Below are 26740 nucleotides of genomic sequence, written 5' to 3' on the forward strand. Positions count from 1 at the left end.
TACCATGCTACAATTTTTGTTGTGCATGTTCTACCAAAAAATATTATCTTAACACCTTATTTACCTATTAAAAGTTCTCTTCCTGCTATAAACAGTTCTGAGGCAACATCACGAAGCTCTATTTCATCTGTAACAACAGGACCCGTTTGCAGTATCCGTCTATTTGAATCAGAAAGAGCTTCTAAAACGGCCAGAAACCGGGATGCAGTGCTATCGAACATCTCATCCAACAACCTTTCCGTAAGAGTACGTGGCCATGGTGACTGGAATTGAGAAAAAAAAAGTCAATTTTTTTAAAGTTCTATGGTTAGGATATTATAAGGTAAAGAAAAAAAGACACACTGTTTTTTTGGTTTTCATTTTTTGAAGTGTCTCTCCAGACTCCCTTTAAAATTTATGTCACACCATCATTACATGGAAGACTTTGCTTTTCTTATATGTTTGTGTATGTAAGGCAGCATAAAATGGTAGCTTATTTTTACTGTCTTTGTATTAGGCCAGCATCACATGTCCACATGCCTGATGGTACCTTACTTACAGCCTGAAGGAACTGATGGTCAAACTTCAGTTGCGTAAGAATCCCACCGGGTGATTCTTACATGCCCATATCAAATCTCCAGAGATTCAGTGGGTCTGGGTGGGTATTTTTAATAAATACTGAGGAAGAATCTAATGTAGAAGGTCCTCAAACTCAAATTTGAAACACTAATTAAAAAAAAAAAAAAAAACCTGTTGCTACTGAGTCAATTTCCACTCATGGCAACCCTATAGGACAGAGTAGAACTGCCCCATAGGGTTTCCAAGGAGCGGCTGGTAGATCTGAACTGACAACCTGTTAGTTAGCATCCAACCCCTTAACCGCTGGGCCACCAGGGCTCATTATTAAAATATATTTGAATAAGCTTGAGACAGAGCCCAGACAGTATTATATTAAAAATCCTCTTTTTGGAAACAACCCAGATGCCCATCAACAGAAGAATGCATAAACAAACTATGGTACATACACACAATGGAATATTATGCAACAATAAAGAACAATGATGAATCTGTGAAGCATCGCAAAACATGGGTAAACCTGGAGGGCATTACACTGAGTGAAATAAAACCAAAACCAAATCAAACCTAGTGCCGTCGAGTTGATTCCAACTCATAGCAACCCTATAAGGCAATCAGAAAAGGACAAATATTGCATGAGAGCACTGCTGTAAAAATTCACGAAAAGGTTAACACACAAAAAGGAACAATTTTTGATGATTACTAGGGAGGGAATGGAAACACACTAAACAGACAATAGATAGGTGGTAACTTTGGTGAAGGGTAAAAATAGTACACAATACTAGGGAAGCCTGCATGACTTGTACAAGGCAAGGTCATGGAAGCTCCACAGACACATCCCAACTCCCTGAGGAACCGAACTGCTGAGCTAAGGGCTGTGGGAACCATGGTCTTGGGGAACATCTAGCTCAATTGGCATAACAGTTTATAAAGAAAATGTTCTACATTCTACTTTGGCAAGCAGCTTCTGGGGTCTTAAAAGCCTGTGAGTGGCCATCTAAGATAGCCTCACCCCTTCGGGAGCAAGTAAGAATGAAGAAAACTAAACATACAAGGGAAAGATTAGTCCAAAGAACTAATGGAACACATTTACCATGGCCTCCACCAGACTGAGTCCAGAACAGATAGATGGTGCACCGCTACCACCACTGACTGTTCTGACAGAGATCACAAGAGACGGCCCCTGACAGAGCTGGAGAAAAATGTAGAACAACATTCTAACTCACAAAAAAAGATCAGACTTACTGGCCTGACAGGGACTACAGAAACCCGAGAATATGGCCCCTGGACACCCTTTTAGCTCAATAATTAAGTCACTTCCGAAGTTCACCCTTCAGCCAAAGATTAGACAGGCCCGTTAACAAAACAAGACTAAAGGGGCACGCCAGGCCAGGGGCAAGGACTAGAAGGCAAGAGGGAACAGGAAAGCTGGTAATAGGGAACCCAATGTCAAGAAGGGAGAGTGTTGACATGTTGTGGGGTTGTTTACCAATGTCATAACACAATATGTGTACTAACTGTTTAATGAGAAACGAGTCTGTTCTTTAAACCTTCATCTAAAGTACAATAATAATAAAAAAAAATTTAAATAAATAAAAATTTTAAAATCCTGTTTTCTTTGCTTGGCTTCCTCCCCCACAGTGTTGCATTAAAAATCCTGTTTCCTTTGCTGGGCTTCCTCCTCACCCCCCTCCTGCTTTGCATTTAAATCCTGCTTCTGCTTGGAAGTTGTATGTACACCCCATTGCACCTGTGTAGTATGATTAAGAATGTTGCTGACATAACTTGTATGAACTCCCTAATTGTAAACCCCTGAAAAGTAACTTTTCTCCTCACGTTGGGAAGTAGTCTTGGCGGCAGCAGCTTCAGCTGACTCCTTTTCCTTGCACAATGAAGTAAAGGTGTTTTTCCTGTTCTCCCACCTCAGGTTCCCGTTTATCGGCTTATATGAGCCATGCTGAGCAAGAACCTGGGGTTTCCACCTGGTAACAAGCTTACCAAAATCTGTAGTATAAGTAGGCTTTCAGTAGTTAATTCTGAAGAAGAGGTGACCAGCTGTATACTAATAATCCTCAGCTACATCAGGCAGTTAAGAGCCCTACGTGAGTTCCCAGCCACTCTGTTTTGTACTGGCCCAGAGTGATTTCACCTCCTGTAGATGACCTGCCTCCATCCTTAATTCTCTCTGACACAACCACAAATGATCTCTTATCTGTATTTAGATTGGCAATAACTAAGAGAGATGGCTCTATTTTCTAGAACTCATGTCTGGCTAGAAGATGCCCACATTATTCTCATGATTCCCTTGCTCCTTTTCTCTTCTTTGGTCAAATGAGAAAGACAGAGAAGCAAAAGCAGGGGTGAAGCTGTTTTGGACTATTTTTCCCCAAACACTAGCTTCCCTACTTAGTAGTTTCTAAGCCTTTTCAATCTACAGGTTAACTGATATGTTAAAAACCTCGTAAAACTGGAACTTCATGCCTGCCCCCTCTTTCCTTACGAACACAGTTAAGGAGTTCTTTTAAGATTTTTACTCTAGGTTAAAACAAAGTTTTAAAAATATATATTTGAATAGCATAATAAACTTTCTAATAATTGGAAATGTTCAAAATGAAATGACAAAAGATAGATTAAAGAGTGAAATTATTTTTTAAAAAGTCATAGAAAAACTACCAGAAAGTGGAATAGAAAATTTGTCAGAGCTGTGGATGAATAATAATGATTAGATTTTAAAATATAAATATTTAAAAGATCTGTAAAATAAGCATTAAAGAAAAATAATAAGAAAAACAATGTAAAGTGTGAGAAGTAAAATATTAATATCTATAAAATAATGTGCTTATTCAAATATATTTTAAAAATTAAAATCTCTAGTAGATAAATGGTCAAAGACTGAAAGATAATTCACAAGAAAGGAAACAAAAAGAGTAAGCACAAATAAAAGGGAAAGTTGGATCAAAGAAAGGAAGTTAAAAAAAAAGCCAGTATATGAAAGTTGAATTATCAAAAAAATTTTCGGCCAAGATGGCGGACTAGGCAGACGCTACCTCGGATCCCTCTTACAACAAAGACACGGAAAAACAAGTGAATCGATCACATACATAACAATCTACGAACCCTGAACAACAAACACAGATTTAGAGACGGAGAACGAACTAATACGGGGAAGCAGCGATTGTTTTCAGAGCCTGGAGCCAGCGTACCAGTCAGGTACGGCACAAGCACAGAGAGCTGCTCCACCCCCCTGAACTAACCCCGGGAGGGGAACCAGCCGGTTCCGCGGGAGGCATGGGACGCAGCCGGTAGGAGAAGTCCCCGGGAGGCAGTGACTGGTCTTGGAACCGGAAGAGCAGCGTCCCAGCCAGGGAACCATCCCGCCGGGATTTGGACTGGACGCAGGTACGGCATAAACACGGAGAGCTGCTCCACCCCCCTGAACTAACCCCGGGAGGGGGCCCAGTTGGGTCGCGCGGGCGGCGTGGGACACAGCCGGTAGGAGAAGTCCCCGGGAGGCAGCGACTGGTATTGGAGCGGGGAGAACAGCGTCCCAGCCGGGACACTCGGTCACGGCACAAGCACGGGGACCTGCTCCACCCATCTGAACTAACCCCAGGAGGCGGCCCAACCGGTTCGCGGGGGCGGCAAGGCAACGCGGCTGGAGGGACGAGAAGTCCCCGGGAGGCAGCGACTGATTTTGGAGTCGAGAGTGCACCGTCCCAGTAGGGGAGCCTTGACGCTGGGCATGGGACTGGAAGTGGAGGATCTGACCTTGACTCCAGCGGGCCAGACCCCCCGGGGGCAATCTCCACACAGCCAGCACACATAGGCAACGCGCCCCGCGGGAATCTCAGATATAATAGTCATTCCAAGCAAGACAAGCAACTCTGGCTATATTCTGAGGTGCTACACTCCTAGCTCTCTGATCCCTCCCCCACCCTTCCCAGGCGGCTCCATTAACATCCGAATAGCCTGAGCCAGAGGGAGAACTCTGATAGGGATCTGACTGCATCTTTTTTTAGGAGATTTTCTGGAAAAACTAGTTTCCCAGTGATGGCTCGGAGACAACAATCCATATCAAACCACTTAAAGAAGCAGGCCATGACAGCTTCTACAAGCCCCCAAACAAAAGAATCAAAATCTTTCCCAAATGAAGATACAATCCTGGAATTATCAGATACAGAATATAAAAAACTAATTTACAGAATGCTTCAAGACATCACAAATGAAATAAGGCAAACTGCAGAAAAAGCCAAGGAACACACTGATAAAACTGTTGAAGAACTCAAAAAGATTATTCAAGAACATAGTGGAAAAATTAATAAGTTGCAAGAATCCATAGAGAGACAGCACGTAGAAGTCCAAAAGATTAACAATAAAATTACAGAATTAGACAACGCACTAGGAAGTCAGAGGAGCAGACTCGAGCAATTAGAATGCAGACTGGGGCATCTGGAGGACCAGGGAATCAACACCAACATAGCTGAAAAAAAATCAGACAAAAGAATTTAAAAAAATGAAGAAACCCTAAGAATCATGTGGGACTCTATCAAGAAGGATAACTTGCATGTGATTGGAGTCCCAGAACAGGGAGGGAGGACAGAAAACACAGAGAAAATAGTTGAAGAACTCCTGACAGAAAACTTCCCTGACATCATGAAAGACGAAAGGATATCTATCCAAGATGCTCATCGAACCCCATTTAAGATTGATCCAAAAAGAAAAACACCAAGACATATTATCATCAAACTCGCCAAAACCAAAGATAAACAGAAAATTTTAAAAGCAGCCAGGGAGAAAAGAAAGGTTTCCTTCAAGGGAGAATCAATAAGAATAAGTTCAGACTACTCAGCAGAAACCATGCAGGCAAGAAGGGAATGGGACGACATATACAGAACACTGAAGGAGAAAAACTGCCAGCCAAGGATCATATATCCAGCAAAACTCTCTCTGAAATATGAAGGAGAAATTAAGATATTTACAGATAAACACAAGTTTAGAGAATTTGCAAAAACCAAACCAAAGCTACAAGAAATACTAAAGGATATTGTTTGGTCAGAGAACCAATAATATCAGATACCAGCACAACACAAGGTCACAAAACAGAACGTTCTGATATCAACTCAAATAGGGAAATCACAAAAACAAACAAATTAAGATTAATTAAAAAAAAAATACACATAACAGGGAATCATGGAAGTCAATAGGTAAAAGATCACAATAATCAAAAAGAGGGACTAAATACAGGAGGCATTGAACTGCCAGATGGACAGTGATACAAGGCGACATAGAACAATACAAGTTAGGTTTTTACTTAGAAAAATAGGGGTAAATAATAAGGTAACCATAAAAAGGTATAACAACTCTATAACTCAAGATAATAGCCAAGAAAAACGTAACGACTCAACTAACATAAAGTCAAACACTATGAAAATGAGGATCTCACAATTTACTAAGAAAAACGCCTCAGCACAAAAAAGTATGTGGAAAAATGAAATTGTCAACAACACACATAAAAAGGCATCAAAATGACAGCACTAAAAACTTATTTATCTATAATTACGCTGAATGTAAATGGACTAAATGCGCCAATAAAGAGACAGAGAGTCACAGACTGGGTAAAGAAACACGATCCACCTATATGCTGCCTACAAGAGACACACCTTAGACTTAGAGACACAAACAAACTAAAACTCAAAGGATGGAAAAAAATATATCAAGCAAACAATAAGCAAAAAAGAAGAGGAGTAGCAATATTAATTTCTGACAAAATAGACTTTAGACTTAAATCCACCACAAAGGATGAAGAAGGACTCTATATAATGATAAAAGGGACAATTGATCAGGAAGACATAACCATATTAAATATTTATGCACCCAATGACAGGGCTGCAAGATACATAAATCAAATTTTCACAGAACTGAAAAGTGAGATAGATACCTCCACAATTATACTAGGAGACTTCAACACATCACTTTCGGAGAAGGACAGGACATCCAGAAAGAAGCTCAATAGAGACACGGAAGATCTAATTACAACAATCAACCAACTTGACCTCATTGACTTATACAGAACTCTCCACCCAACTGCTGCAAAATATACTTTTTTTTCTAGCGCACATGGAACATTCTCTAGAATAGACCACATATTAGGTCATAAAACAAACCTTTGCAGAGTCCAAAACATCGAAATATTACAAAGCATCTTCTCAGACCACAAGGCAATAAAACTAGAGATCAATAACAGAAAAACTAGGGAAAAGAAATCAAATACTTGGAAAATGAACAATACCCTCCTGAAAAAAGACTGGGTTATAGAAGACATTAAGGAGGGAATAAGGAAATTCTTAGAAAGCAACGAGAATGAAAATACTTCCTATCAAAACCTCTGGGACACAGCAAAAGCAGTGATCAGAGGCCAATTTATATCGATAAATGCACACATACAAAAAGAAGAAAGAGCCAAAATCAGAGAACTGTCCCTACAACTTGAACAAATAGAAAGTGAGCAACAAAAGAATCCATCAGGCACCAGAAGAAAACAAATAATAAAAATTAGAGCTGAACTAAAGGAATTAGAGAACAGAAAAACAATTGAAAGAATTAACAAAGCCAAAAGCTGGTTCTTTGAAAAAATTAACAAAATTGGTAAACCATTGGCTAGACTGACTAAAGAAATACAGGAAAGGAAACAAATAACCCGAATAAGAAACGAGAAGGACTACATCACAACAGAACCAAATGAAATTAAAAGAATCATTTCAGATTACTACGTAAAATTGTACTCTAACAAATCTGAAAATCTAGAAGAAATGGATGAATTCCTGGAAAAACACTACCTACCTAAACTAACACAATCAGAAGTAGAACAACTAAATAGACCCATAACAAAAAAAGAGATTGAAACAGTAATCAAAAAACTCCCAACAAAAAAAAGCCCTGGCCCGGACGGCTTCACTGCAGAGTTCTACCAAACTTTCAGAGAAGAGTTAACACCACTACTTCTGAAGGTATTCCAAAGCATAGAAAATGACGGAATACTACCCAACTCATTCTATGAAGCTACCATCTCCCTGATACCAAAACCAGGTAAAGACATTACAAGAAAAGAAAATTATAGACCTATATCCCTCATGAACATAGATGCAAAAATCCTCAACAAAATTCTAGCCAATAGAATCCAACAACACATCAAAAAAATAATTCACCACGATCAAGTGGGATTTATACCAGGTATGCAAGGCTGGTTTAATATCAGAAAAACCATTAATGTAATCCATCACATAAATAAAACAAAAGACAAAAACCACATGATCTTATCAATTGATGCAGAAAAGGCATTTGACAAAGTCCAACACCCATTCATGATAAAAACTCTTACCAAAATAGGAATTGAAGGAAATTTCCTCAACATAATAAAGGGCATCTATGCAAAGCCAACAGCCAATATCACTCTAAATGGAGAGAACCTGAAAGCATTTCCCTTGAGAACGGGAACCAGACAAGGATTCCCTTTATCACCGCTCTTATTCAACACCGTGCTTGAAGCCCTAGCCAGGGCAATTAGGCTAGACAAAGAAATAAAAGGTATCCGGATTGGCAAGGAGGAAGTAAAGTTATCACTATTTGCAGATGACATGATTATATACACAGAAAACCCTAAGGAATCCTCCAGAAAACTACTGAAACTAATAGAAGAGTTTGGCAGAGTCTCAGGTTATAAAATAAACATACAAAAATCACTTGGATTCCTCTACATCAACAAAAAGAACACCGAAGAGGAAATAACCAAATCAATACCATTCACAGTAGCCCCCAAGAAGATAAGATACTTACGAATAAATCTTACCAAGGATGTAAAAGACCTATACAAAGAAAACTACAAAGCTCTACTACAAGAAATTCAAAAGGATATACTTAAGTGGAAAAACATACCTTGCTCATGGATAGGAAGACTTAACATAGTAAAAATGTCTATTCTACCAAAAGCCATCTATACATTTAATGCACTTCCTATCCAAATTCCAATGTCATATTTTAAGGGGATAGAGAAACAAATCACCAATTTCATATGGAAGGGAAAGAAGCCCTGGATAAGCAAAGCACTACTGAAAAAGAAGAAGAAAGTGGGAGGCCTCACTTTACCTGATTTCAGAACCTATTATACAGCCACAGTAGTCAAAACAGCCTGGTACTGGTACAACAACAGGCACATAGACCAATGGAACAGAATTGAGAACCCAGACATAGATCCATCCATGTATGAGCAGCTGATATTTGACAAAGGACCAGTGTCAATTAATTGGGGAAAAGAAAGCCTTTTTAACAAATGGTGCTGGCATAACTGGATATTCATTTGCAAAAAAAATGAAACAGGGGGCAAAGGATATGAACACACATTTCACTAAAGAAGATATTCAGGCAGCCAACAGATACATGAGAAAATGCTCTCGATCATTAGCCATTAGAGAAATGCAAATTAAAGCTACGATGAGATTCCATCTCACACCAGCAAGGCTGGCATTAATCCAAAAAACACAAAATAATAAATGTTGGAGAGGCTGCGGAGAGATTGGAACTCTCATACACTGCTGGTGGGATTGTAAAATGGTACAACCACTTTGGAAATCTATCTGGCGTTATCTTAAACAGTTACAAATAGAACTACCATACAACCCAGAAATCCCACTCCTGGGAATACACCCTAGAGATACAAGAGCCTTCATACAAACAGATATATGCACACCCATGTTTATTGCAGCTCTGTTTACAATAGCAAAAAGTTGGAAGCAACCAAGGTGTCCATCAACGGATGAATGGGTAAATAAATTGTGGTATATTCACACAATGGAATACTACGCATCGATAAAGAACAGTGACGAATCTGTGAAACATTTCATAACATGGAGGAACCTGGAAGGCATTATGCTGAGCGAAATTAGTCAGAGGCAAAAGGACAAATATTGTATAAGACCACTATTATAAGATCTTGAGTAATAGTAAACCTGAGAAGAACACATACTTTTGTGGTTACGAGGGGGGGAGGGAGGGAGGGTGCGAGAGGGTTTTTATTGATTACTCAGTAGATAAGAACTGCTTTAGGTGAAGGGAAAGACAACACTCAATACATGGAAGGTCAGCTCAATTGGACTGGACCAAAAGCAAAGAAGTTTCCGGGATAAAATGAATGCTTCAAAGGTCAGCGGAGCAAGCGCGGGGGTCTGGGGAACATGGTTTGCGGGGACTTCTAAGTCAATTGGCAAAATAATTCTATTATGAAATCATTCTGCATCCCACTTTGAAATGTGGCGTCTGGGGTCTTAAATGCTAACAAGCGGCCATCTAAGATGCAGCAATTGGTCTCAACCCACCTGCAGCAAAGGAAAATGAAGAACACCAAGGCCACACGACAACTAAGAGCCCAAGAGACAGAAAGGGCCACATGAACCAGAGACCTACATCATCCTGAGACCAGAAGAACTAGTTGGTGCCTGGCCACAATCGATGACTGCCCTGACAGGGAGCACAGCAGAGGACCCCTAAGGGAGCAGGAGATCAGTGGGATACAGACCCCAAATTCTCATAAAAAGACCAAACTTAATGGTCTGACTGAGACTGGAGGAATCCCGGCGGCCATGGTCCCCAGACCTTCTGCTGACACAGGACAGGAACCATCCCCGAAGACAACATCAGACATGAAAGGGACTGGTTAGCGGGTGGGAGAGAGATGCTGATGAAGAGTGAGCTAATTATATCAGCTGGACACTTGAGATTGTGTTGGCAACTCTTGTCTGGAGGGGGAATGGGAGGATAGAGAGAGAGGGAAGCCGGCAAAATTGTCAAGAAAGGAGAGACTGAAAGGGCTGACTCAAGAGGGGGAGAGCAAGTGGGAGTAGGGAGTGAGATGTATGTAAACTTATATGTGACAGACTGATTGGATTTGTAAACGTTCACTTGAAGCTTAATAAAAGTTATTAAAAAAATAAATAAATAAAATAAAATAAAAAAATGAAACAGGACCCATACCTTACACCATGCACAAAAACTAACTCCAAGTGGATCAAAGACCTAAACATAAAGACTAAAACGATAAAGATCATGGAAGAAAAAATTGGGACAACCCTAGGAGCCCTCATATAAGGCATAAACAGAATACAAAACATTACCAAAAATGATGAAGAGAAACCCGATAATTGGGAGCTCCTAAAAATCAAACACCTATGCTCATCTAAAGACTTCACCAAAAGAGTAAAAAGACCACCTACAGACTGGGAAAGAATTTTCAGCTATGACATCTCCGACCAGCACCTGATCTCTAAAATCTACATGATTCTGTCAAAACTCAACCACAAAAAGACAAACAACCCAATCAAAAAGTGGGCAAAGGATATGAACACACATTTCACTAAAGACGATATTCAGGCAGCTAACAGATACATGAGAAAATGCTCACGATCATTAGCCATTAGAGAAATGCAAATTAAAGCTACGATGAGATTCCATCTCACACCAGCAAGGCTGGCATTAATCCAAAAAACACAAAATAATAAATGTTGGAGAGGCTGCGGAGAGATTGGAACTCTTATACACTGCTGGTGGGACTGTAAAATGGTACAACCACTTTGGAAATCTATCTGGCGTTATCTTAAACAGTTACAAATAGAACTACCATACAACCCAGAAATCCCACTCCTGGGAATATACCCTAGAGATACAAGAGCCTTCATACAAACAGATATATGCACACCCATGTTTATTGCAGCTCTGTTTACAATAGCAAAAAGTTGGAAGCAACCAAGGTGTCCATCAACGGATGAATGGGTAAATAAATTGTGGTATATTCACACAATGGAATACTACGCATCGATAAAGAACAGTGACGAATCTGTGAAACATTTCATAACATGGAGGAACCTGGAAGGCATTATGCTGAGCGAAATTAGTCAGAGGCAAAAGGACAAATATTGTATAAGACCACTATTATAAGATCTTGAGTAATAGTAAACCTGAGAAGAACACATACTTTTGTGGTTACAAGCAGGGGGAGGGAGGGAGGGTGGGAGAGGGTTTTTTATTGATTAATCAGTAGATAAGAAATGCTTTAGGTCAAGGGAAAGACAACACTCAATACATGGAAGGTCAGCTCAATTGGACTGGACCAAAAGCAAAGAAGTTTCCGGGATAAAATGAAGGCTTCAAAGGTCAGCGGAGCAAGGGCGGGGGTCTGGGGAACATGGTTTGCGGGGACTTCTAAGTCAATTGGCAAAATAATTCTATTATGAAATCATTCTGCATCCCACTTTGAAATGTGGCGTCTGGGGTCTTAAATGCTAACAAGCGGCCATCTAAGATGCAGCAATTGGTCTCAACCCACCTGGAGCAAAGGAAAATGAAGAACACCAAGGCCACATGACAACTAAGAGCCCAAGAGACAGAAAGGGCCACATGAACCAGAGACCTACATCATCCTGAGACCAGAAGAACTAGTTGGTGCTCGGCCACAATAGATGACTGCCCTGACAGGGAGCACAACACAGGACCCCTGAGGGAGCAGGAGATCAGTGGGATACAGACCCCAAATTCTCATAAAAAGACCAAACTTAATGGTCTGACTGAGACTAGAGGAATCCCGGCGGCCATGGGCCCCAGACCTTCTGTTGGCACAGGACAGGAACCATCCCCGAAGACAACTCATCAGGCATGAAAGGGACTGGTCAGCGGGTGGGAGAGAGACGCTGATGAAGAGTGAACTAATTATATCAGGTGGACACTGGAGATTGTGTTGGCAACTCTTGTCTGGAGGGGGGATGGGAGGATAGAGAGAGAGAGAAGCCGGCAAAATTGTCACGAAAGGAGAGACTGAAAGGGCTGACTCAAGAGGGGGAGAGCAAGTGGGAGTAGGGAGTGAGATGTATGTAAACTTATATGTGACAGACTGACTGGATTTGTAAATGTTCACTTGAAGCTTAATAAAAGTTAATAAAAAAAAATTTTTTTCAAGAAATAATAACATCAAAATGATAATAGTTTATAGTGACATTGATACATGCTGGCTGTCAGCTTGAAACAGAAATACCTATTGTGGAAATCAAGTTAGCAATATGTATCAAAAGAAATAAAAGTGTACCCTTTGATTTAGTAATCCACACCTTGAATTTTATCCACAGAAAATAAAATAATAGCATGCCTGAAGATGTTAAGTCAATATTTATAATAGCAAAATAATTGGAAACAACTATAATAATAACAAACAAAAAACCATTGCCATAGAGTTGATTCTGACTCAATAGACCCTATAGGACAGAGTAGAACTACCCCATAGGGTATCCAAGGAGTGGCTCATGGATTTGAACTGCTGATCTTTTGGTTAGCAACCGTAGCTCTTAACCACTGTGCCACCAGGGCTCCAATAATAGAAATGTTAAATACATATGGCACAAATACTGCACAGGATATTATAAACCCGTTGCTGTTGAGTCGACTCCAACTCACAGCGACCCTACAGGATACAGTAGAGCTGTCCCACAGGGTTTCCAAGGAGTGGCTGGTGGGTTTGAGCTGTTGACCTTTTGCTTAGCAGCCAAAGCTCTTAACTATTGCACCACCAGGGCGCCATAGAATACTACACAGCCTTTAAAAATGTCAGGATGCTTGAAAGGCTGAATAAGATGACTTATACAATCTCTTTCACCTCTAAATACTGCGGTCTCCATATGACACCTACTCCATGAGATGCATAATGTTAATTCTCCAATATAACACACCTATGTTGTTTGTTGTTATGCTAGTCAAGCTCAGTTTCTCACAGTCCACCCAAAAACTGCTTATTCCTGCTTCCATGCTATGATCATGCTCTAGCCCTTAACTTAGTGCTTCTCCTTTACTCCATCTAGCCAAATCCCATCCATTATTCCAAGGCTGTTCAAAAAGACAGAACTGATACTTAGTCTTTTCTATATTCCATCACCATACTTGGAATCACAGTAGGTATTCAATACATGGCTGTCGAATGAATAAATGAATGCATGAAGAATAAATAAAAAATAATAAATAGTATTTACTGAGGGCCTCGTACCAGGAATATTCTAAGAGCTTTACATGTAACGCATTTAATCCCTTCACCATCATTATTTCCTTCTTAAAATTATCACAAGCTGTAATAATTTATTTGTTTATTATGTAATTTCTCTGCTAGAATACAGCTATAATCTCTATCTCTCTTGTTCATATAACAGGTATTTAAACATTTATTGAATGTATCATTAAATGGTCTGTCATTAGACCTCTGAACTAGTAGTCCTTAAAAGAATCCTTTGAAAGTCAAAATGATTTACTGTGAATTAACAACTGATTCACAAACTCAAAAATATTTTAGAAAATAGATTTAATGCATGTTGAACATAACTTTCTTTTGTAGAAACATAATAAAATTATCATTTTGTATATATAAAACAGGACATTCTGTAAAATATATCAAGGTAATATAGTATGGCATTATAAAAAGAGTATTTTCACTATTAGAAATACCCACTTAACAATTAAAATATTTTTTTCTAAAAAAGAAATTTTCACATAACAATTATCTTAAAGGAAACCAGAAATAAATGAGTTTTTAATATAATGCTATCTGAAATTTAAACATTTTTCTTGAAAATATAATTTTGATAACAGGATGACTATAAGTCACATCCTAATAATATAATAATTTGACTATAAGTCAAAGCCTAATAAAATGTGTCGAGACAAACCAAAACCAAACCCATTGCCGACAAGTTGATTCCCACTCACTGTGACCCTGTGGGACAGAGTAGAACTGCTCTATAGGGTTTCCAAGGAGCGGCTGGTGGATTCAAACTGCCGACCTTTTGGTTAGCAGCCAAACTCTTAACCACTGGTTATTCTCCTAGATATCTGAGTTAACCTATGAATTAAACTCTAGGCTGATACTGACTCCTTTTAACACAGCGGCTATTCAGTCTTGCAGCTTTGGATACTTGAATTTTGTTTGATCAGAGGAAATAAAAATGCTAGTGAGAAAATTTGTCCCCTCCTTCGTGAGAAAAATATTGTCCCCTCCCGTCTTACAAAGGGAGCCCTGGTGGTATTGTGGTTAAAGAGCTCGGCTGCTAACCAAAAGGTTTGCGGTTTGAATCCCCCAGCCACTCCTTGGAAACCCAATGGGGCAGTTCTACTCCCTCCTCTAGGATCGCTGTGAGTTGAAATTAACTCGACGGAAACAGGTTCAACGGGTCTCTTACAAAGGCTACAGCATTACTAACAACACCAAGTTCAACAGCTTATCCAAGGAATTGCCTACAATATGGCAAGTGACCACCGCTACCAATTGTATACTGTTGCTACATAACAAATATGATTTTAAAAGGATATATAAAATGGATTTCTGGGCTTACCGGTAGATACATCATGGTCACACTAAGTAGCAATAGAAAGATACTGTGCTCAAATAATATTTTTACTTAAATATTATAATTTATTTAAAAGAAAAAAATTACTCCTAAATGGTATAAGAAAATATGAGGAAAGAGAACAGCAGTCATCGGTGTAGTGGGAAATCATTGAATTTAGGTGTCTAGCATTTGGGTTCTGGTTCCAGTTCTGCTAGCAGCTGGCTTTGTACCTTGAGCCAATGATTTAAATACTCTGAGCTATTTTCCCTCCACCTATAATAGAAAACGACCGATGATTTTTAAATCCCTTCCAGGTCCTGAGACTCTATAACTCTTTTGTCAGAAACTGCTTGGCTTCTCCCTCACTTTCATTTTCAGTGCTAACATAGAAGCTCACAGAAGAGAGTTTATGGCCATTGAGAACAACCAGAAAAGCTTCAAAGAAATATGGAACTAGGCCTGAAGTGATACTGAGACTCAGAAAGGCAAAGGAGAAGGCAGTGGCAGAAAAAGGCAGGAGAGAGAAAGGGCACAGGGGACTCCACAAGGTAAAACTATTTCCCATTCCCTCCCTGTGGGAGTCCTTGGTGCTGCCTGCAAAATAGTGCCCCTTGTGTTTGGGAGGGGCCATGTGACCAGTTTTGACAGGTTAGAAGAGACTTAAGCCCCTTCCATACTGAGTATTATTGCCCCTACGAGATCCTCCAGGGCTCTTTTTTTTCTTCTGACAGAACAACCAGCAATTTTCTAAATGAGGGCTGCTTCTCAGGCAACACTGAGCCACTATCACAGCAGAGTCTCCCTGATAACTACAAGGACATCCAACTCAAGTGGAAAATGAATCGTTGTAAGCCACCAAGATGTGGGGGTTGCTCGCTGCTACAGTCTAACCTAGTTCCTCAACACTCTCAAAGGTGAAGCCTGAAAAGCTTGATGAGAAAAGGTGCCTCCACCTTCTTTTCAACCTCAAAGCCTTCTAAGTTAACACTCAACATAGACAAAGGACTACGCAGAACTACTCAGAAAAAAACAAAAAAAAACTACTCAGAGGCCTGTTTATTTGCAAGAGTGTGTACATTTGTACCTTGCTCAGGCTCTTCTTCAGTCCTTGGCCCTTTTAAAGTTACAAAACTGGGATTGTGCTAAGGCACAAAAGCTTCGAGAAAGGGAAGAAGTGAGGCCACATCCAAATTGGGGAAAACATTCTCCTCTGTATTTGTCCATTGGTACACAGCACCAGGGGCAGGATTTAATACTTAGTGATAAGATTTAAAAGATGCAGAGGTATAAGACAAATACACTGCAGAAAGAGCCTTACAGAGAGACGGCATTGTTAGACTTACAGTTTGTGCTTCCCTTAGGTTAACTCTTTGCTTTGGTCTAAAGATAGATTTGCTTTTTCTTCTAGATTCAAATACTCCTCTTTTGAAGATCATCACTGCCATCTGCCTCAGAAAGAAGAATTATTTATGAAGAAACAATAGTGTGTACTTTCCAACTACTAATATTAAGTATTTAATCAATTGTAGAGTGCTGTAAATTTCTTTTATTTTATGAAATTTTTATACCTTTATTGTGGCCTCTCTGTAATGTCTTCTAGATTCTTCCTGTGGCCGCGAGGAACTCATTAATTCCAGTTGTCTTAACTCATCAATTTTAGCTAAAGCACGCCGAGCAAATGTCTAAATGGAATTAAAATAAATTTAATTCATAATAAGAATATAGTGATTCAAAATATATCAAGACAGTATGTTTTCTTCTCCCAGACATTTATTTAAATGATGAATTAAACTCTAGGGTGATATTGACTCTTTATAACACAGTAGGTATCCAGTCTATCATTTCCTATGAGCGAGCACCATCACATTCTGTGTATCTAAAGTTAATAAACCATCAGATATGATAATTTTATTAAGAAATCCAAAAAAGCACAGAAATAAGAATTCTGGGTTAAACAGTACTTTAATACAGATTATCACTTCTCTGGCATTACACATACACACACACACAAATAACCCTCCTCAGTGCTCATCTCAAATCCTAACCTCCCTACCATAACATACTGTACTATGACTATTCAGTTGTCCATAATGCTCTCTAAACTGTGAGGTCCTGAAAGGACCTTATTCATTTGTTTATCTCCACCCATTAAACCAAGCCCATTGCTGTCCAGTTGATTCCAACTCAGAGCAACCCTACAGGACTAAGTAGAACTGCCCCATAGGGTTTCCAAGGCAGTAAATCTTTACGGAAGCAGACTGCCACATCTTTCTGCTGCAGAGTTGCTGGTGGGCTTGAACTGCCAACCTTTCAGCAGTAGTTGAGTGCTCAACCACTGTGCCACCAGGACTCCTTCTCTGTATCTCTAGTACCAGGCACATAGAAGATATTGAATGAATATCTGAAGAAAGAAGGGAAGGAAGGAGGCAGTATTGCATATTATAATTCTCTAGTGATAATAACTACAAGAGTTCAATTCATGTCATATATTTTAGCAGTCCTTTGGGATTTTCATTTGTAATTTATAATTTTTCATGGAGATCTTCTAGACTACAATAGTAACATATATGAGGAGTTAAATTTTTCAGTAAGGATAATTTCAACATATATGGTCAAGACTATGCAAATATTCTATTCTATGATAATTTTAATGACTATAGAACTAAGTATGCCACCACTAGTACACTAAAATTAACTATACATACGTGCATACATACATACATATATATGCATATATGTAAATATATGTAGAGAGAAGACTCTAGAAATGTACCTTGAACTAGAAAAGTATCTTACAAGGGCTTAGCTAGGCTATTCCCCTGCCTATGGACCACTACTATCCAACCTTTCAGAATTAATTTGAACAGGAAAAACTAAACATAAAGGAACAATTAACAGGCCAAATGATCTATTAATTGTCACAAACAGGATACAAACAAGTATTTGTACAGCTGTGAAGGTTGTGTCCTTCCCACCAAAGGGTTGTATGAGGGCTGAAACCCAGTCTGCACTCCATTCACCAAACCATGCATCTCTAGTATAAGGTTGTGCTGGTCCAAAGGACCAAAAACCAAAACCCATTGCCATTTGAGTTGATTCCAACTCACAGTGACCCCACAGGACAGCGTAGAACTGCCCTGCAGGGTTTCCAAGGCTGTCATCTTTACAGAAGCAGACTGGCACATCTTTCTTCCATGGAGTGTCTGGTGGGTTCAAACCACCAACATTTCAGTTAGCAGCCAAGAGCTTTAACCACTGCATCAAAAGGGCTTCTCCTGGTCGAAGGAAACGGTGCTTATTTCTAATTCTTCTCAAAGCCCCATCCACTGACCAGGCCATGTAGTAATAGGCTGCATCCCTACAGAGGGGGCAACCTTTTAATTTATAAAAAAAAAAAAAAAAAAAAGAGGTACTGTACTGGCCAGTAGAAATCCCAACTAATAAGCTATGTTTCAAGTAGTCAGTCTAAAAGATAACAGAAAAAGATGAAAAATAAGAAACAGAATATATTAAATCATGGCTGGAAGCAGAGAAAAGCAAGATAAATGGACAGTAGATGGTATGGAATACAAAGCTAAACAGGGAAGAAAGGGGGTTTGCCTATAAGGATAAAACAAGGAAGGAAAGATAACAGGAAGCTTAGTCAGGAAAGAAAAGAAGCAAGGAAGGTGGAAGTTAATAGAGAATAAGGGAGAAAGCAGAATATGGAGCAACAGATCAACAGAACAAAGCTGCCAAGATTTCTGCAAATAAAGCCTTGAATTTTTGCCTTTGCTTCATTTCAATCCTTTTTTTTTTTTTTTTCCTTTTCCTTGTCTGACATCTAAAGGAGGATATGCTCACTAAGTTGTATTTTAAAATCTAAAGGAGGATATGCTCACTAAGTTGTATTTTAAAATAGTGGAATCCTCAGAATTAAAATGTGACATACCTCTCCATGAATACCAACTTGGCAGTCATAGTAGCACTGGCAAACAGCAGTGTAGAGAGTGGCTCTCCATGTCAAGTACCTGACAGACAGGAGTGGTACCGAGGACTCCATACAAATACAGGCCCACAGGAGATATTCTAAGGCCTGAGAAGGAAAGAGCACTACTGAATTTATTATCATTTTAAAATAATAATAATTTTAATTTAAGCAAATTATAATCCGTGTGCACAAATTTGTTGTTGTTGTTAGGGACCATCAAGTCAGCTCCTACTCATAGCAACCCTATGCACAACAGAAAAAATACTCCTGGTCCTGCACCATCCTCACAATCATTGTTACGCTTGAGCTCATTGTTGCACCCACTGTGTCAGTCCATCTCATTGAGGGTCTTCCCTTTTTTTGCTGAACTTCTACTTTACCAAGCAAGATGTCCTTCTTCAAGGCCATGTTCAAAGTATGTGAGACAAAGTCTAGCCATCTTCAGTCCTAAGGAACATTCTGGCTGTACTTCTTCCAAGACAGATTTGTTTGTTATTTTGGCAGTCCGTGGTATATTCAGTATTCTTCACAAACAATAATTCAAAGGCATCAATTCTTTTTTTTTTTTTTAATTAATTTTTATTGTGCTTCAAGTGAAAATTTACAAATCAGGTCCGGCTTTCACACAAAAATTTACATACACCTTGCCATACACTCCTAATTGCTCTCCCTCCAATGAGACAGCACAGTTCTTCCCTCCACTCTCTTTCCTCGTGTCCATTTGGGTAGCTTCTGGCCCCCTCTGCCCTCTCATCCCCCTCCAGACAGGAAATGCCAACATAGTCTCGTACGTCCACTTAATCCAAGAAGCTCATTCTTCACCAGTATCATTTTCCATCCCATATTCCAGTCCAATCCCTGTCAGAAGAGAAGGCTTTGGGAATGGTTCCTGTCCTGGGCTAACAGAAGGTCTGGGGACCATGGCCTCCGGCGTCCCTCCAGTCCCAGTCTGGCCATTGAGTCTAGTCTTTTCACCAGAATTTGGGGTCTGCATCCCACTGCTCTCCTGCTCCCTCAGGGTTCCTCTGTTGAGTTCCCCGTCAAGGCAGTCATTGGTTGTGGGCGGGCACCATCTAGTTCTTCTGGTCTCAGGCTGATGTAGTCTCTGGTTCATGTGGTCCTTTCTGTCTCTTAGGCTTATAATTACCTTGTGTCTTCGGTGTTCTTCATTCTCCCTTGCTCCAGGTGGGTTGAGACCAATTGAAAAGGTATCAGTTCTTGTTGTTGTTGTTGTTGTCGTTGTTGTTGTTAGGTGTTGTCAATTTGGTTCCAACTCATAGCAATCCTATGTATGACAGAATGAAACACTGCACAATGCTCATCTTCCAGCATTATACCAGACAATGTTCCGCTGCTATTCATAAGGTTTGTGCTGGCTAATTCTTTTCAAAAGTAAGCTGCCAGGTCCTTCTTCCTAGTCTGTCTCAGTCTGGAAGCTCAGCTGAAGCCTGTCCGCCATGAGTGACCCTACTGGTATAGCTTCCAGCATCACAGTAACACGCAAGCCCCCACAGTAAGACAAACTGACAGACACGTGGGGGTCAATTCTTCTTAGGTCTTCCTTATTCATTGTCCAGCTTCATGTGCATATGACACGACTGAAAACATCACGGCTTGGGTCAGGTGCACCTTAGTTCTTAAAGTGACATCTTTGCTTTTTTAACACTTTAAAGAGGTCTTTTGCAGTAGAGTCACCCAATGCAATGCGTCACTTGATTTCTTGACCACAGCTTCATGGGCATTGTCTGTAGATCCCACGTAAAATGAAATCCTTGACAACTTCAATATTTTCTCTGTTTATCATGATGTTGCTTATTGGTCCAGTTTTGAGGATTTTTGTTTTCTTTATGTTGAGATATAATCCATAGTGAAGGCTGAGCCTTTGATCTTCATTGTAAATAAGCACTTCAAGTCCTCTTCACTTCCAGCAAGCAAGGTTGTGTCTTCTGCATAATGCAGGTTGTTAATGAGTTTTCCTCCAATCCTGATGCCACATTCTGCTTCCTACACTCCAGCTTCTTGGATTATCTGCTCAGCATACAAACTGAGTAAGCATGGTGAAAGGATACAACCCTAACACACACCTTTCCTGACTTTAAACCACGCAGTATCCACTTGTTCTGTTTGAGCAACTGCCTCTTGGTCTACACACAGGTTCCTCATGAGCACATTTAAGTGTTCTGGAATTTCCATTCTTTGCAATGTTATCCATAATTTGTTATGATCCACATGGCTGAATGCATTTACATAGTCAATAAAACACAGCTTAACCTCTTTCTGGTATTCTCTGCTTTTGGCCAAAATCCATCTGACATCAGCAATGATATCCCTCTTCTCCATATTTTTCTGAATCCGGCTTGAATTTCTGATAGTTCTCTAACCATGTACTGCCGCAACCACTTCTGAATGATCTTCAGCAAAATTTTACTTGTGTGTGATATTAACAATATTGTTCAATAATTTCCACATTCTGTTGGATCACCTGTCTTTAGAATGAGCACAAATATGGATCTCTTACAGTCAGTTGGTCAAGTAGCTGTCTGCCATATTTCTTGGCAGAAACAAGTGAGTACTTCCAGCACTGCATCTGTTTGTTGCAACATCTCAATTGACATTCTGTCAATTCCTGGAGCCTTGTTTTTTGCCAGTACCTTGAGTGCAGCTTGGAAGATGAGCACAAAATGCTGACTACTTAAAAAACACTGTGAGTCAAGAAAAAATAAGCATTTAAAAAGTAAAAGTTAACAATTTAAAGAACTCAGAATCTTAAATTAGTTATTTTAGAATGTTTTTCTTCTTAGCTCCAAAGTCACACTATGAACTCTGCTCAATGTTATTAATATTTATTCAGGGCCAACAGTGGCCTAAAAATAACTCCAAATAATACAATCGTTATTTTTGGCCTAGAATCAGTGTATTATTTGAAAAATAAAAATAAAATACACTAGTATAGCAGGTTAGGGAAAATGGAAAAGACTTATAGCCTGCGGCCTGTGATGCTAGTAAAAACAGTCCAAGATGGCAATCAAATAGACCTGGGTTTCAGTCTCAATTTAACCACGCAGTAGCTGTGTGACTTTAATCTCTCTGTACCTCAGTTTTCTCTTCTGTAAAATAGGTATTTGATCACATCCCAGCACTGCTGTAATGGAGAGTGGGACAACGTACATGACGTCCCAAGGATGCCATTTGCACACTGTAAGCACTCCATAAAAAAATTTAAAAAAACTCATTGCCATAGAGTCCATTTCAACTCATAGCAACTCCCTATGACAGAGGAGAACTTCCCCACGGAGTTTCCAAGGCTGTAAATCTTTACAGAGGTAGACTGCAGACGGGGTTTGAACTGCTGACCTTCAGGTTAGCAGTCAGCTGCTTAACCATTATACCACCAGGGCTCAAGCACTCCATAAATGGTGCTTATTACTAGTGTTATTATTTCTAAGCTGCAATTTGAAACATAATAAAGGAAAAATTATCATCATTGTTATTGGTCTTCTATAAAAATATATATATATAAACATACCTTTTGTACTACCCTAGCTGAATGACTTTTCCCTGCAAATCTATTGATAATTCTTTTTTGACATATTCTTCCCATCAACCCTATAACTGAGAAATACCAGAAGACAATTTTAGCTAGGAAAAGGGCTTCCTTAGCCTGAAAAGAAGTCCACTTTGATATATCTGCAGTGTGTCGGTCCTAGTTATGCCTTCTGGAACAGCACAAAAACAATCCAAAGTTTACTTCTAAATTACAGCTTTCTAAGAATCTAAGCACAACTATGCAGCCTGTCCCCATCCCAGCTCTCTCCAGGATAAATATCCCTAAGTACTTCTATCCCTCACAGAATTTCACTTCCCTCCTACGGCTTTGCTCCAAGTTGCCAATGTCCGTTCAGAATGTATGACCATAACACCGCAATGAAACTCTCAGTCCCAGGTCTGGACGTTATAGTGCTACTAGGTCAACCTGAGATCGCTTTGTTGCTGTTTTTGTTGTCGTTGCTGTAATTGTTGTTTGCTAACCTTGCCATGCTTTTAACTAATATGGAATTAACAGCCAGCAAAAACTCTTGAGTTTTTCTCACATCTGCTTGCAGCTCCCTAACATCCCGTATTTTGGATTGTTGCATTTGGATTGTTGTGGTTTGGGAGTATGGGATTAAACTATGTATAAATACTTCTTTAGATTCACATGTTCTTTCCAGAAGCTCGCAGAATTCCTAGTATTCAAAATTTCACATTTCAAAATACAAATAACTTCAGGTAACAGTTGTTAATGTCATTCTTGGTTTGGGTTTTAGGTTTGGAATCAAAGACCCTAAATCACAGATTTGAGAACGGAAGGAACCTTGAAAGAAACTTAATCTGACTCCAAGAGACAGTAGGTGATAGAGTTGGGGCTAGAATTCAGGTCTTTGGACTCCAAGTGAAGTGCTCTTCACACTACACAGTGCAGCCTGGGCAAGAGGGGTAGAGATTGCCAAAAAACACTTAAGGTTCTGAAAATCATCACTTAGTTTTAAAGATGAAAAGCCATTCATGCAAATCAACTATTAATTTATAGCATTTTTCCTTGCCCCTGAAAACTAGAAAGAATTAATCTACTAATAGCAAAAAAAAATTGATTGGATTGCAGAGGTATTGTTCCTTGCATAGAAAAAAATATCTTTGAAAAACTAAGGCATATCCACATTAGGGTGCTGATTAGGAAAAAAAAAAAAAAAAAAGACTCCAAATTAATCATCTTAGCCACAAGATGGCACTGCAGCATCATTTATATCAGTTTATACCATTGCGAAGAATGGAAATTCCAGAACACTAAATTGGGCTCAGGCAGAAGCTGTACATAGACCAAGAGACAGTCGTTGGAACAGAACAAGGGGACACTGCATGGTTTAAAATCAAAAAAGGTGTGTGTCAGGGTTGTATCCTTTCATCATGCTTATTCAATCTGTATGCTGAGCAAATAATCTGAGAAACTGGACTCTATGAAGAGTACAGCATCAGGATTGGAAGAAGACTCATTAACAACCTGTGATATGCAGTAACACAACTTTGCTTGCTGAAAGTGAAGTGGACCTGAAGCACTTACTGATGAAGATCAAAGATTGCAATCTTCAACTGGACAATGGGATAGAAAATGATACTGGTGAAGAGTGAGCTTCTTGGATCAAGTGGACACAAGAGACTATGTTGGCATCTCCTGTCTGGAGGGGAGATGGGTGGAGTTGGCCGAATAGACACAAAAAGAGAGAGTGGAGGGGATGAGTGTACTGTCTCATTAGGGAGAGAGCAATTAGGAGTACATAGCAAAATGTGTATAGATTTTTGTATGAGAGACTGACTTGATTTGTAAACTTTCACGTGAAGCACAATTGAAAAAAAAAAAAAAGACTGCAGCCTTCAGCGTGGATTACACCTCAACACAAAGAAAACAAAATTTCTCACAACTGGACCAATAAACATCATGCTAAAAAAACCCAAACCCGAGCCCAATGCTGTCAAGTCGATTCCAACTCATAGTGACCCCATAGGACAGAGTAGAACTGCCCCATAGGGTTTCCAAGGGACACCTGATAGATTCGAACTGCTGACTTTTTAGTTAGCAGCCGTAGCTCTTAACCACTACACCACCAGGGTTCCCAACATCATGCTAAATGGAGAAAATGTAGAAGTTGTCAAGTATTTCAATTTACTTAGATCCACAATCAATGCCCATGGAAGCAGCAGTCAAGAAATCAAATGACATATTACATTAGGCAAATTTGCTGCAAAAGGTCTCCATAAAGTGCTAAAAACAAGGCTTCGAACCAGTCCATTCCAGTTGGAACCCCTGCTGAGAATTTGCATTTCCACCCCAGATATACTAAATCAGAATCTACATTTTAACAAGATCCTCAGGTAATTCTTACGTAGGGTAAATTTTAAGAACCACTGCTCTACTAGTTCTCAAAATTGGTCCCTAACCAGCAGAATCAGCACTGTCTGGGAACTTGGAAGAAATGCAAATTCTCAGCAGGCGTTCAAGCCCTAAAAACCTGGTTCAAAGCCCTGGTTAAAAGGCAAAGATGTCACTTTGAGGACTAGGGTGCACCTCACCCAAACCATAATACTGTCAATCACCTCATACGCATGTGAAAGCTGGACAATGAATAACTAGATATACAGACTAACTTTTCTGAGCCTCATCTTCCTCAACTGTAAGATGGGGGGCGGGGATAAGAGAACCTTCCTGAAAGTGGTGGTGTGAGAATTAAATGAGATAATACATGATAATGCTTAGAAGCACACGTGATGGATGTAGGCATTGAATAAATATTGATGACGGTGGTGGTGGTGGTGGTAGTACTAAACTGATAAGACTGTAGTGAATATATTATTTATGGAAAGCCCTTAGCACAGTACCTAGCACATAGTAGGGATCCAGTAATAATAACAAATAGTAACTATAATGTCTAGATCCTATATGTATGGAAGTTTAGATACTTCTGAAGTGACACGAGGAAATCACTGAGGATCCCATGTCTACTTCTACTTCTGCCTTATACTAGAACAGACTCAAGCTCTCAAGTAACTACAGAATCAGAGTCCTTCAGATCCAAAATGACTCAAGATGTGCCCGGACCACCAAAGGGCTTCTCTCCATTAAACAGACCCATGAAGTCCATTTAGATCTATAGCCTCAGCTCAGAAACCAACTTACCAGCTAGGGGTTGGGAATTTCTGGGTGAAAATTGTTAATTTCCCTGAGACTTACTGTATAGAACAAAGAATTTCATCCTGATCTGCCAGTGCCAAGTTTAGAACTACCCACCACCCCAAACTTCTCGTATTCCTCACTCCCCCAACTCCCATCCCACAAGACTAGGACCAGAGAAGTATCTTCCTTCACCCTTAATTTTGTCAGAGAAAAATTATAGCTATATGTGGTGGGGGAGATGTCTTACATAGGATATAAATAAGAAACTATTTTAGGATGACTCGGCCATTAAATTAAAATTCTCCCAGCATTAGCCATGTACAAACACTAACAATCAGATGCTGGCACAGACATCACTGCCCTTCTAAGCTTTGGCAGGCAAATGCTGTAGCAGACCAAACTACCATGGTTCTGTGAAACAGTATTTGTTGCTACAGCAAGGGAGTATGCAAATTCTTTTTAGGAAATCTTCTGGAACTGAATGTAGAATCTTTAGAATAGTCTGTAGGCCAAATTTACATCATACATGGGACAGTCCCTCCCTCATTTTAATTCACACTTAAAAAGCTGGCACAAAGCTTGTTCAAGTCACTGTTAGTAATAGAGGTTTTTATTTTGAGGGACAAACAGAAACAACACATAATTGATGTTGTCCATTGAGCCTGCAAATATCTTTGCTTCCATTTTTAAATACTGTCACGTTTAATGTAATTGGCTATGTTTTGAGGAAACAAAGGCCATAAATGATCTGTCCTGGGTGTTAGAATATTCAGTGTAAGGTTTGCATGCAATAAAGAAAAATAAAGAGGTAATGTTTCAGATGCCAGCAACAACTCATGCACGGTCTCAGTGGGAGTATATTCTCCCTTCTTGGCCTACATTTCAATGACTGGACAATGAACACAGGGAATAAATTTGTCTCCTACAAACAAAGGGACCAATATTGTAGGGAAGTCAATAGAAGTGTCAACAACTTCCTCAAGCTAAAACTGAGCAGTGAGTACTGGTAAGTGAGAATCTTATTACTTGGAAAAAAAAAAAAAAAGGCCTCTTTTACTCAGGTGGCGACTGAGTTTAGGTTTTCATTCACCCAATGAGCCTGTG

General features: G+C 39.6%; 1 protein-coding gene across 2 annotated transcripts in view; it reads right to left on the reverse strand.

The window, feature by feature from the left end:
• CFAP54 (cilia and flagella associated protein 54) overlaps window positions 1-26740 on the reverse strand; it is a 462482-nt gene that overhangs the window by 412182 nt on the left and 23560 nt on the right. For both annotated transcript variants that reach the window (XM_064283706.1, XM_064283705.1), the window contains exons 6-9: window positions 18892-19035; window positions 16529-16642; window positions 16304-16405; window positions 65-263 (exon numbers count right to left, since the gene is read on the reverse strand). In XM_064283706.1, the coding sequence (XP_064139776.1) occupies window positions 65-263; window positions 16304-16405; window positions 16529-16642; window positions 18892-19035 (559 nt within the window). The remainder of the gene's footprint in view (window positions 1-64; window positions 264-16303; window positions 16406-16528; window positions 16643-18891; window positions 19036-26740) is intronic.

The sequence above is a fragment of the Loxodonta africana genome, chromosome 4, assembly GCF_030014295.1.
Source record: "Loxodonta africana isolate mLoxAfr1 chromosome 4, mLoxAfr1.hap2, whole genome shotgun sequence".
NCBI lineage: Eukaryota > Metazoa > Chordata > Mammalia > Proboscidea > Elephantidae > Loxodonta > Loxodonta africana.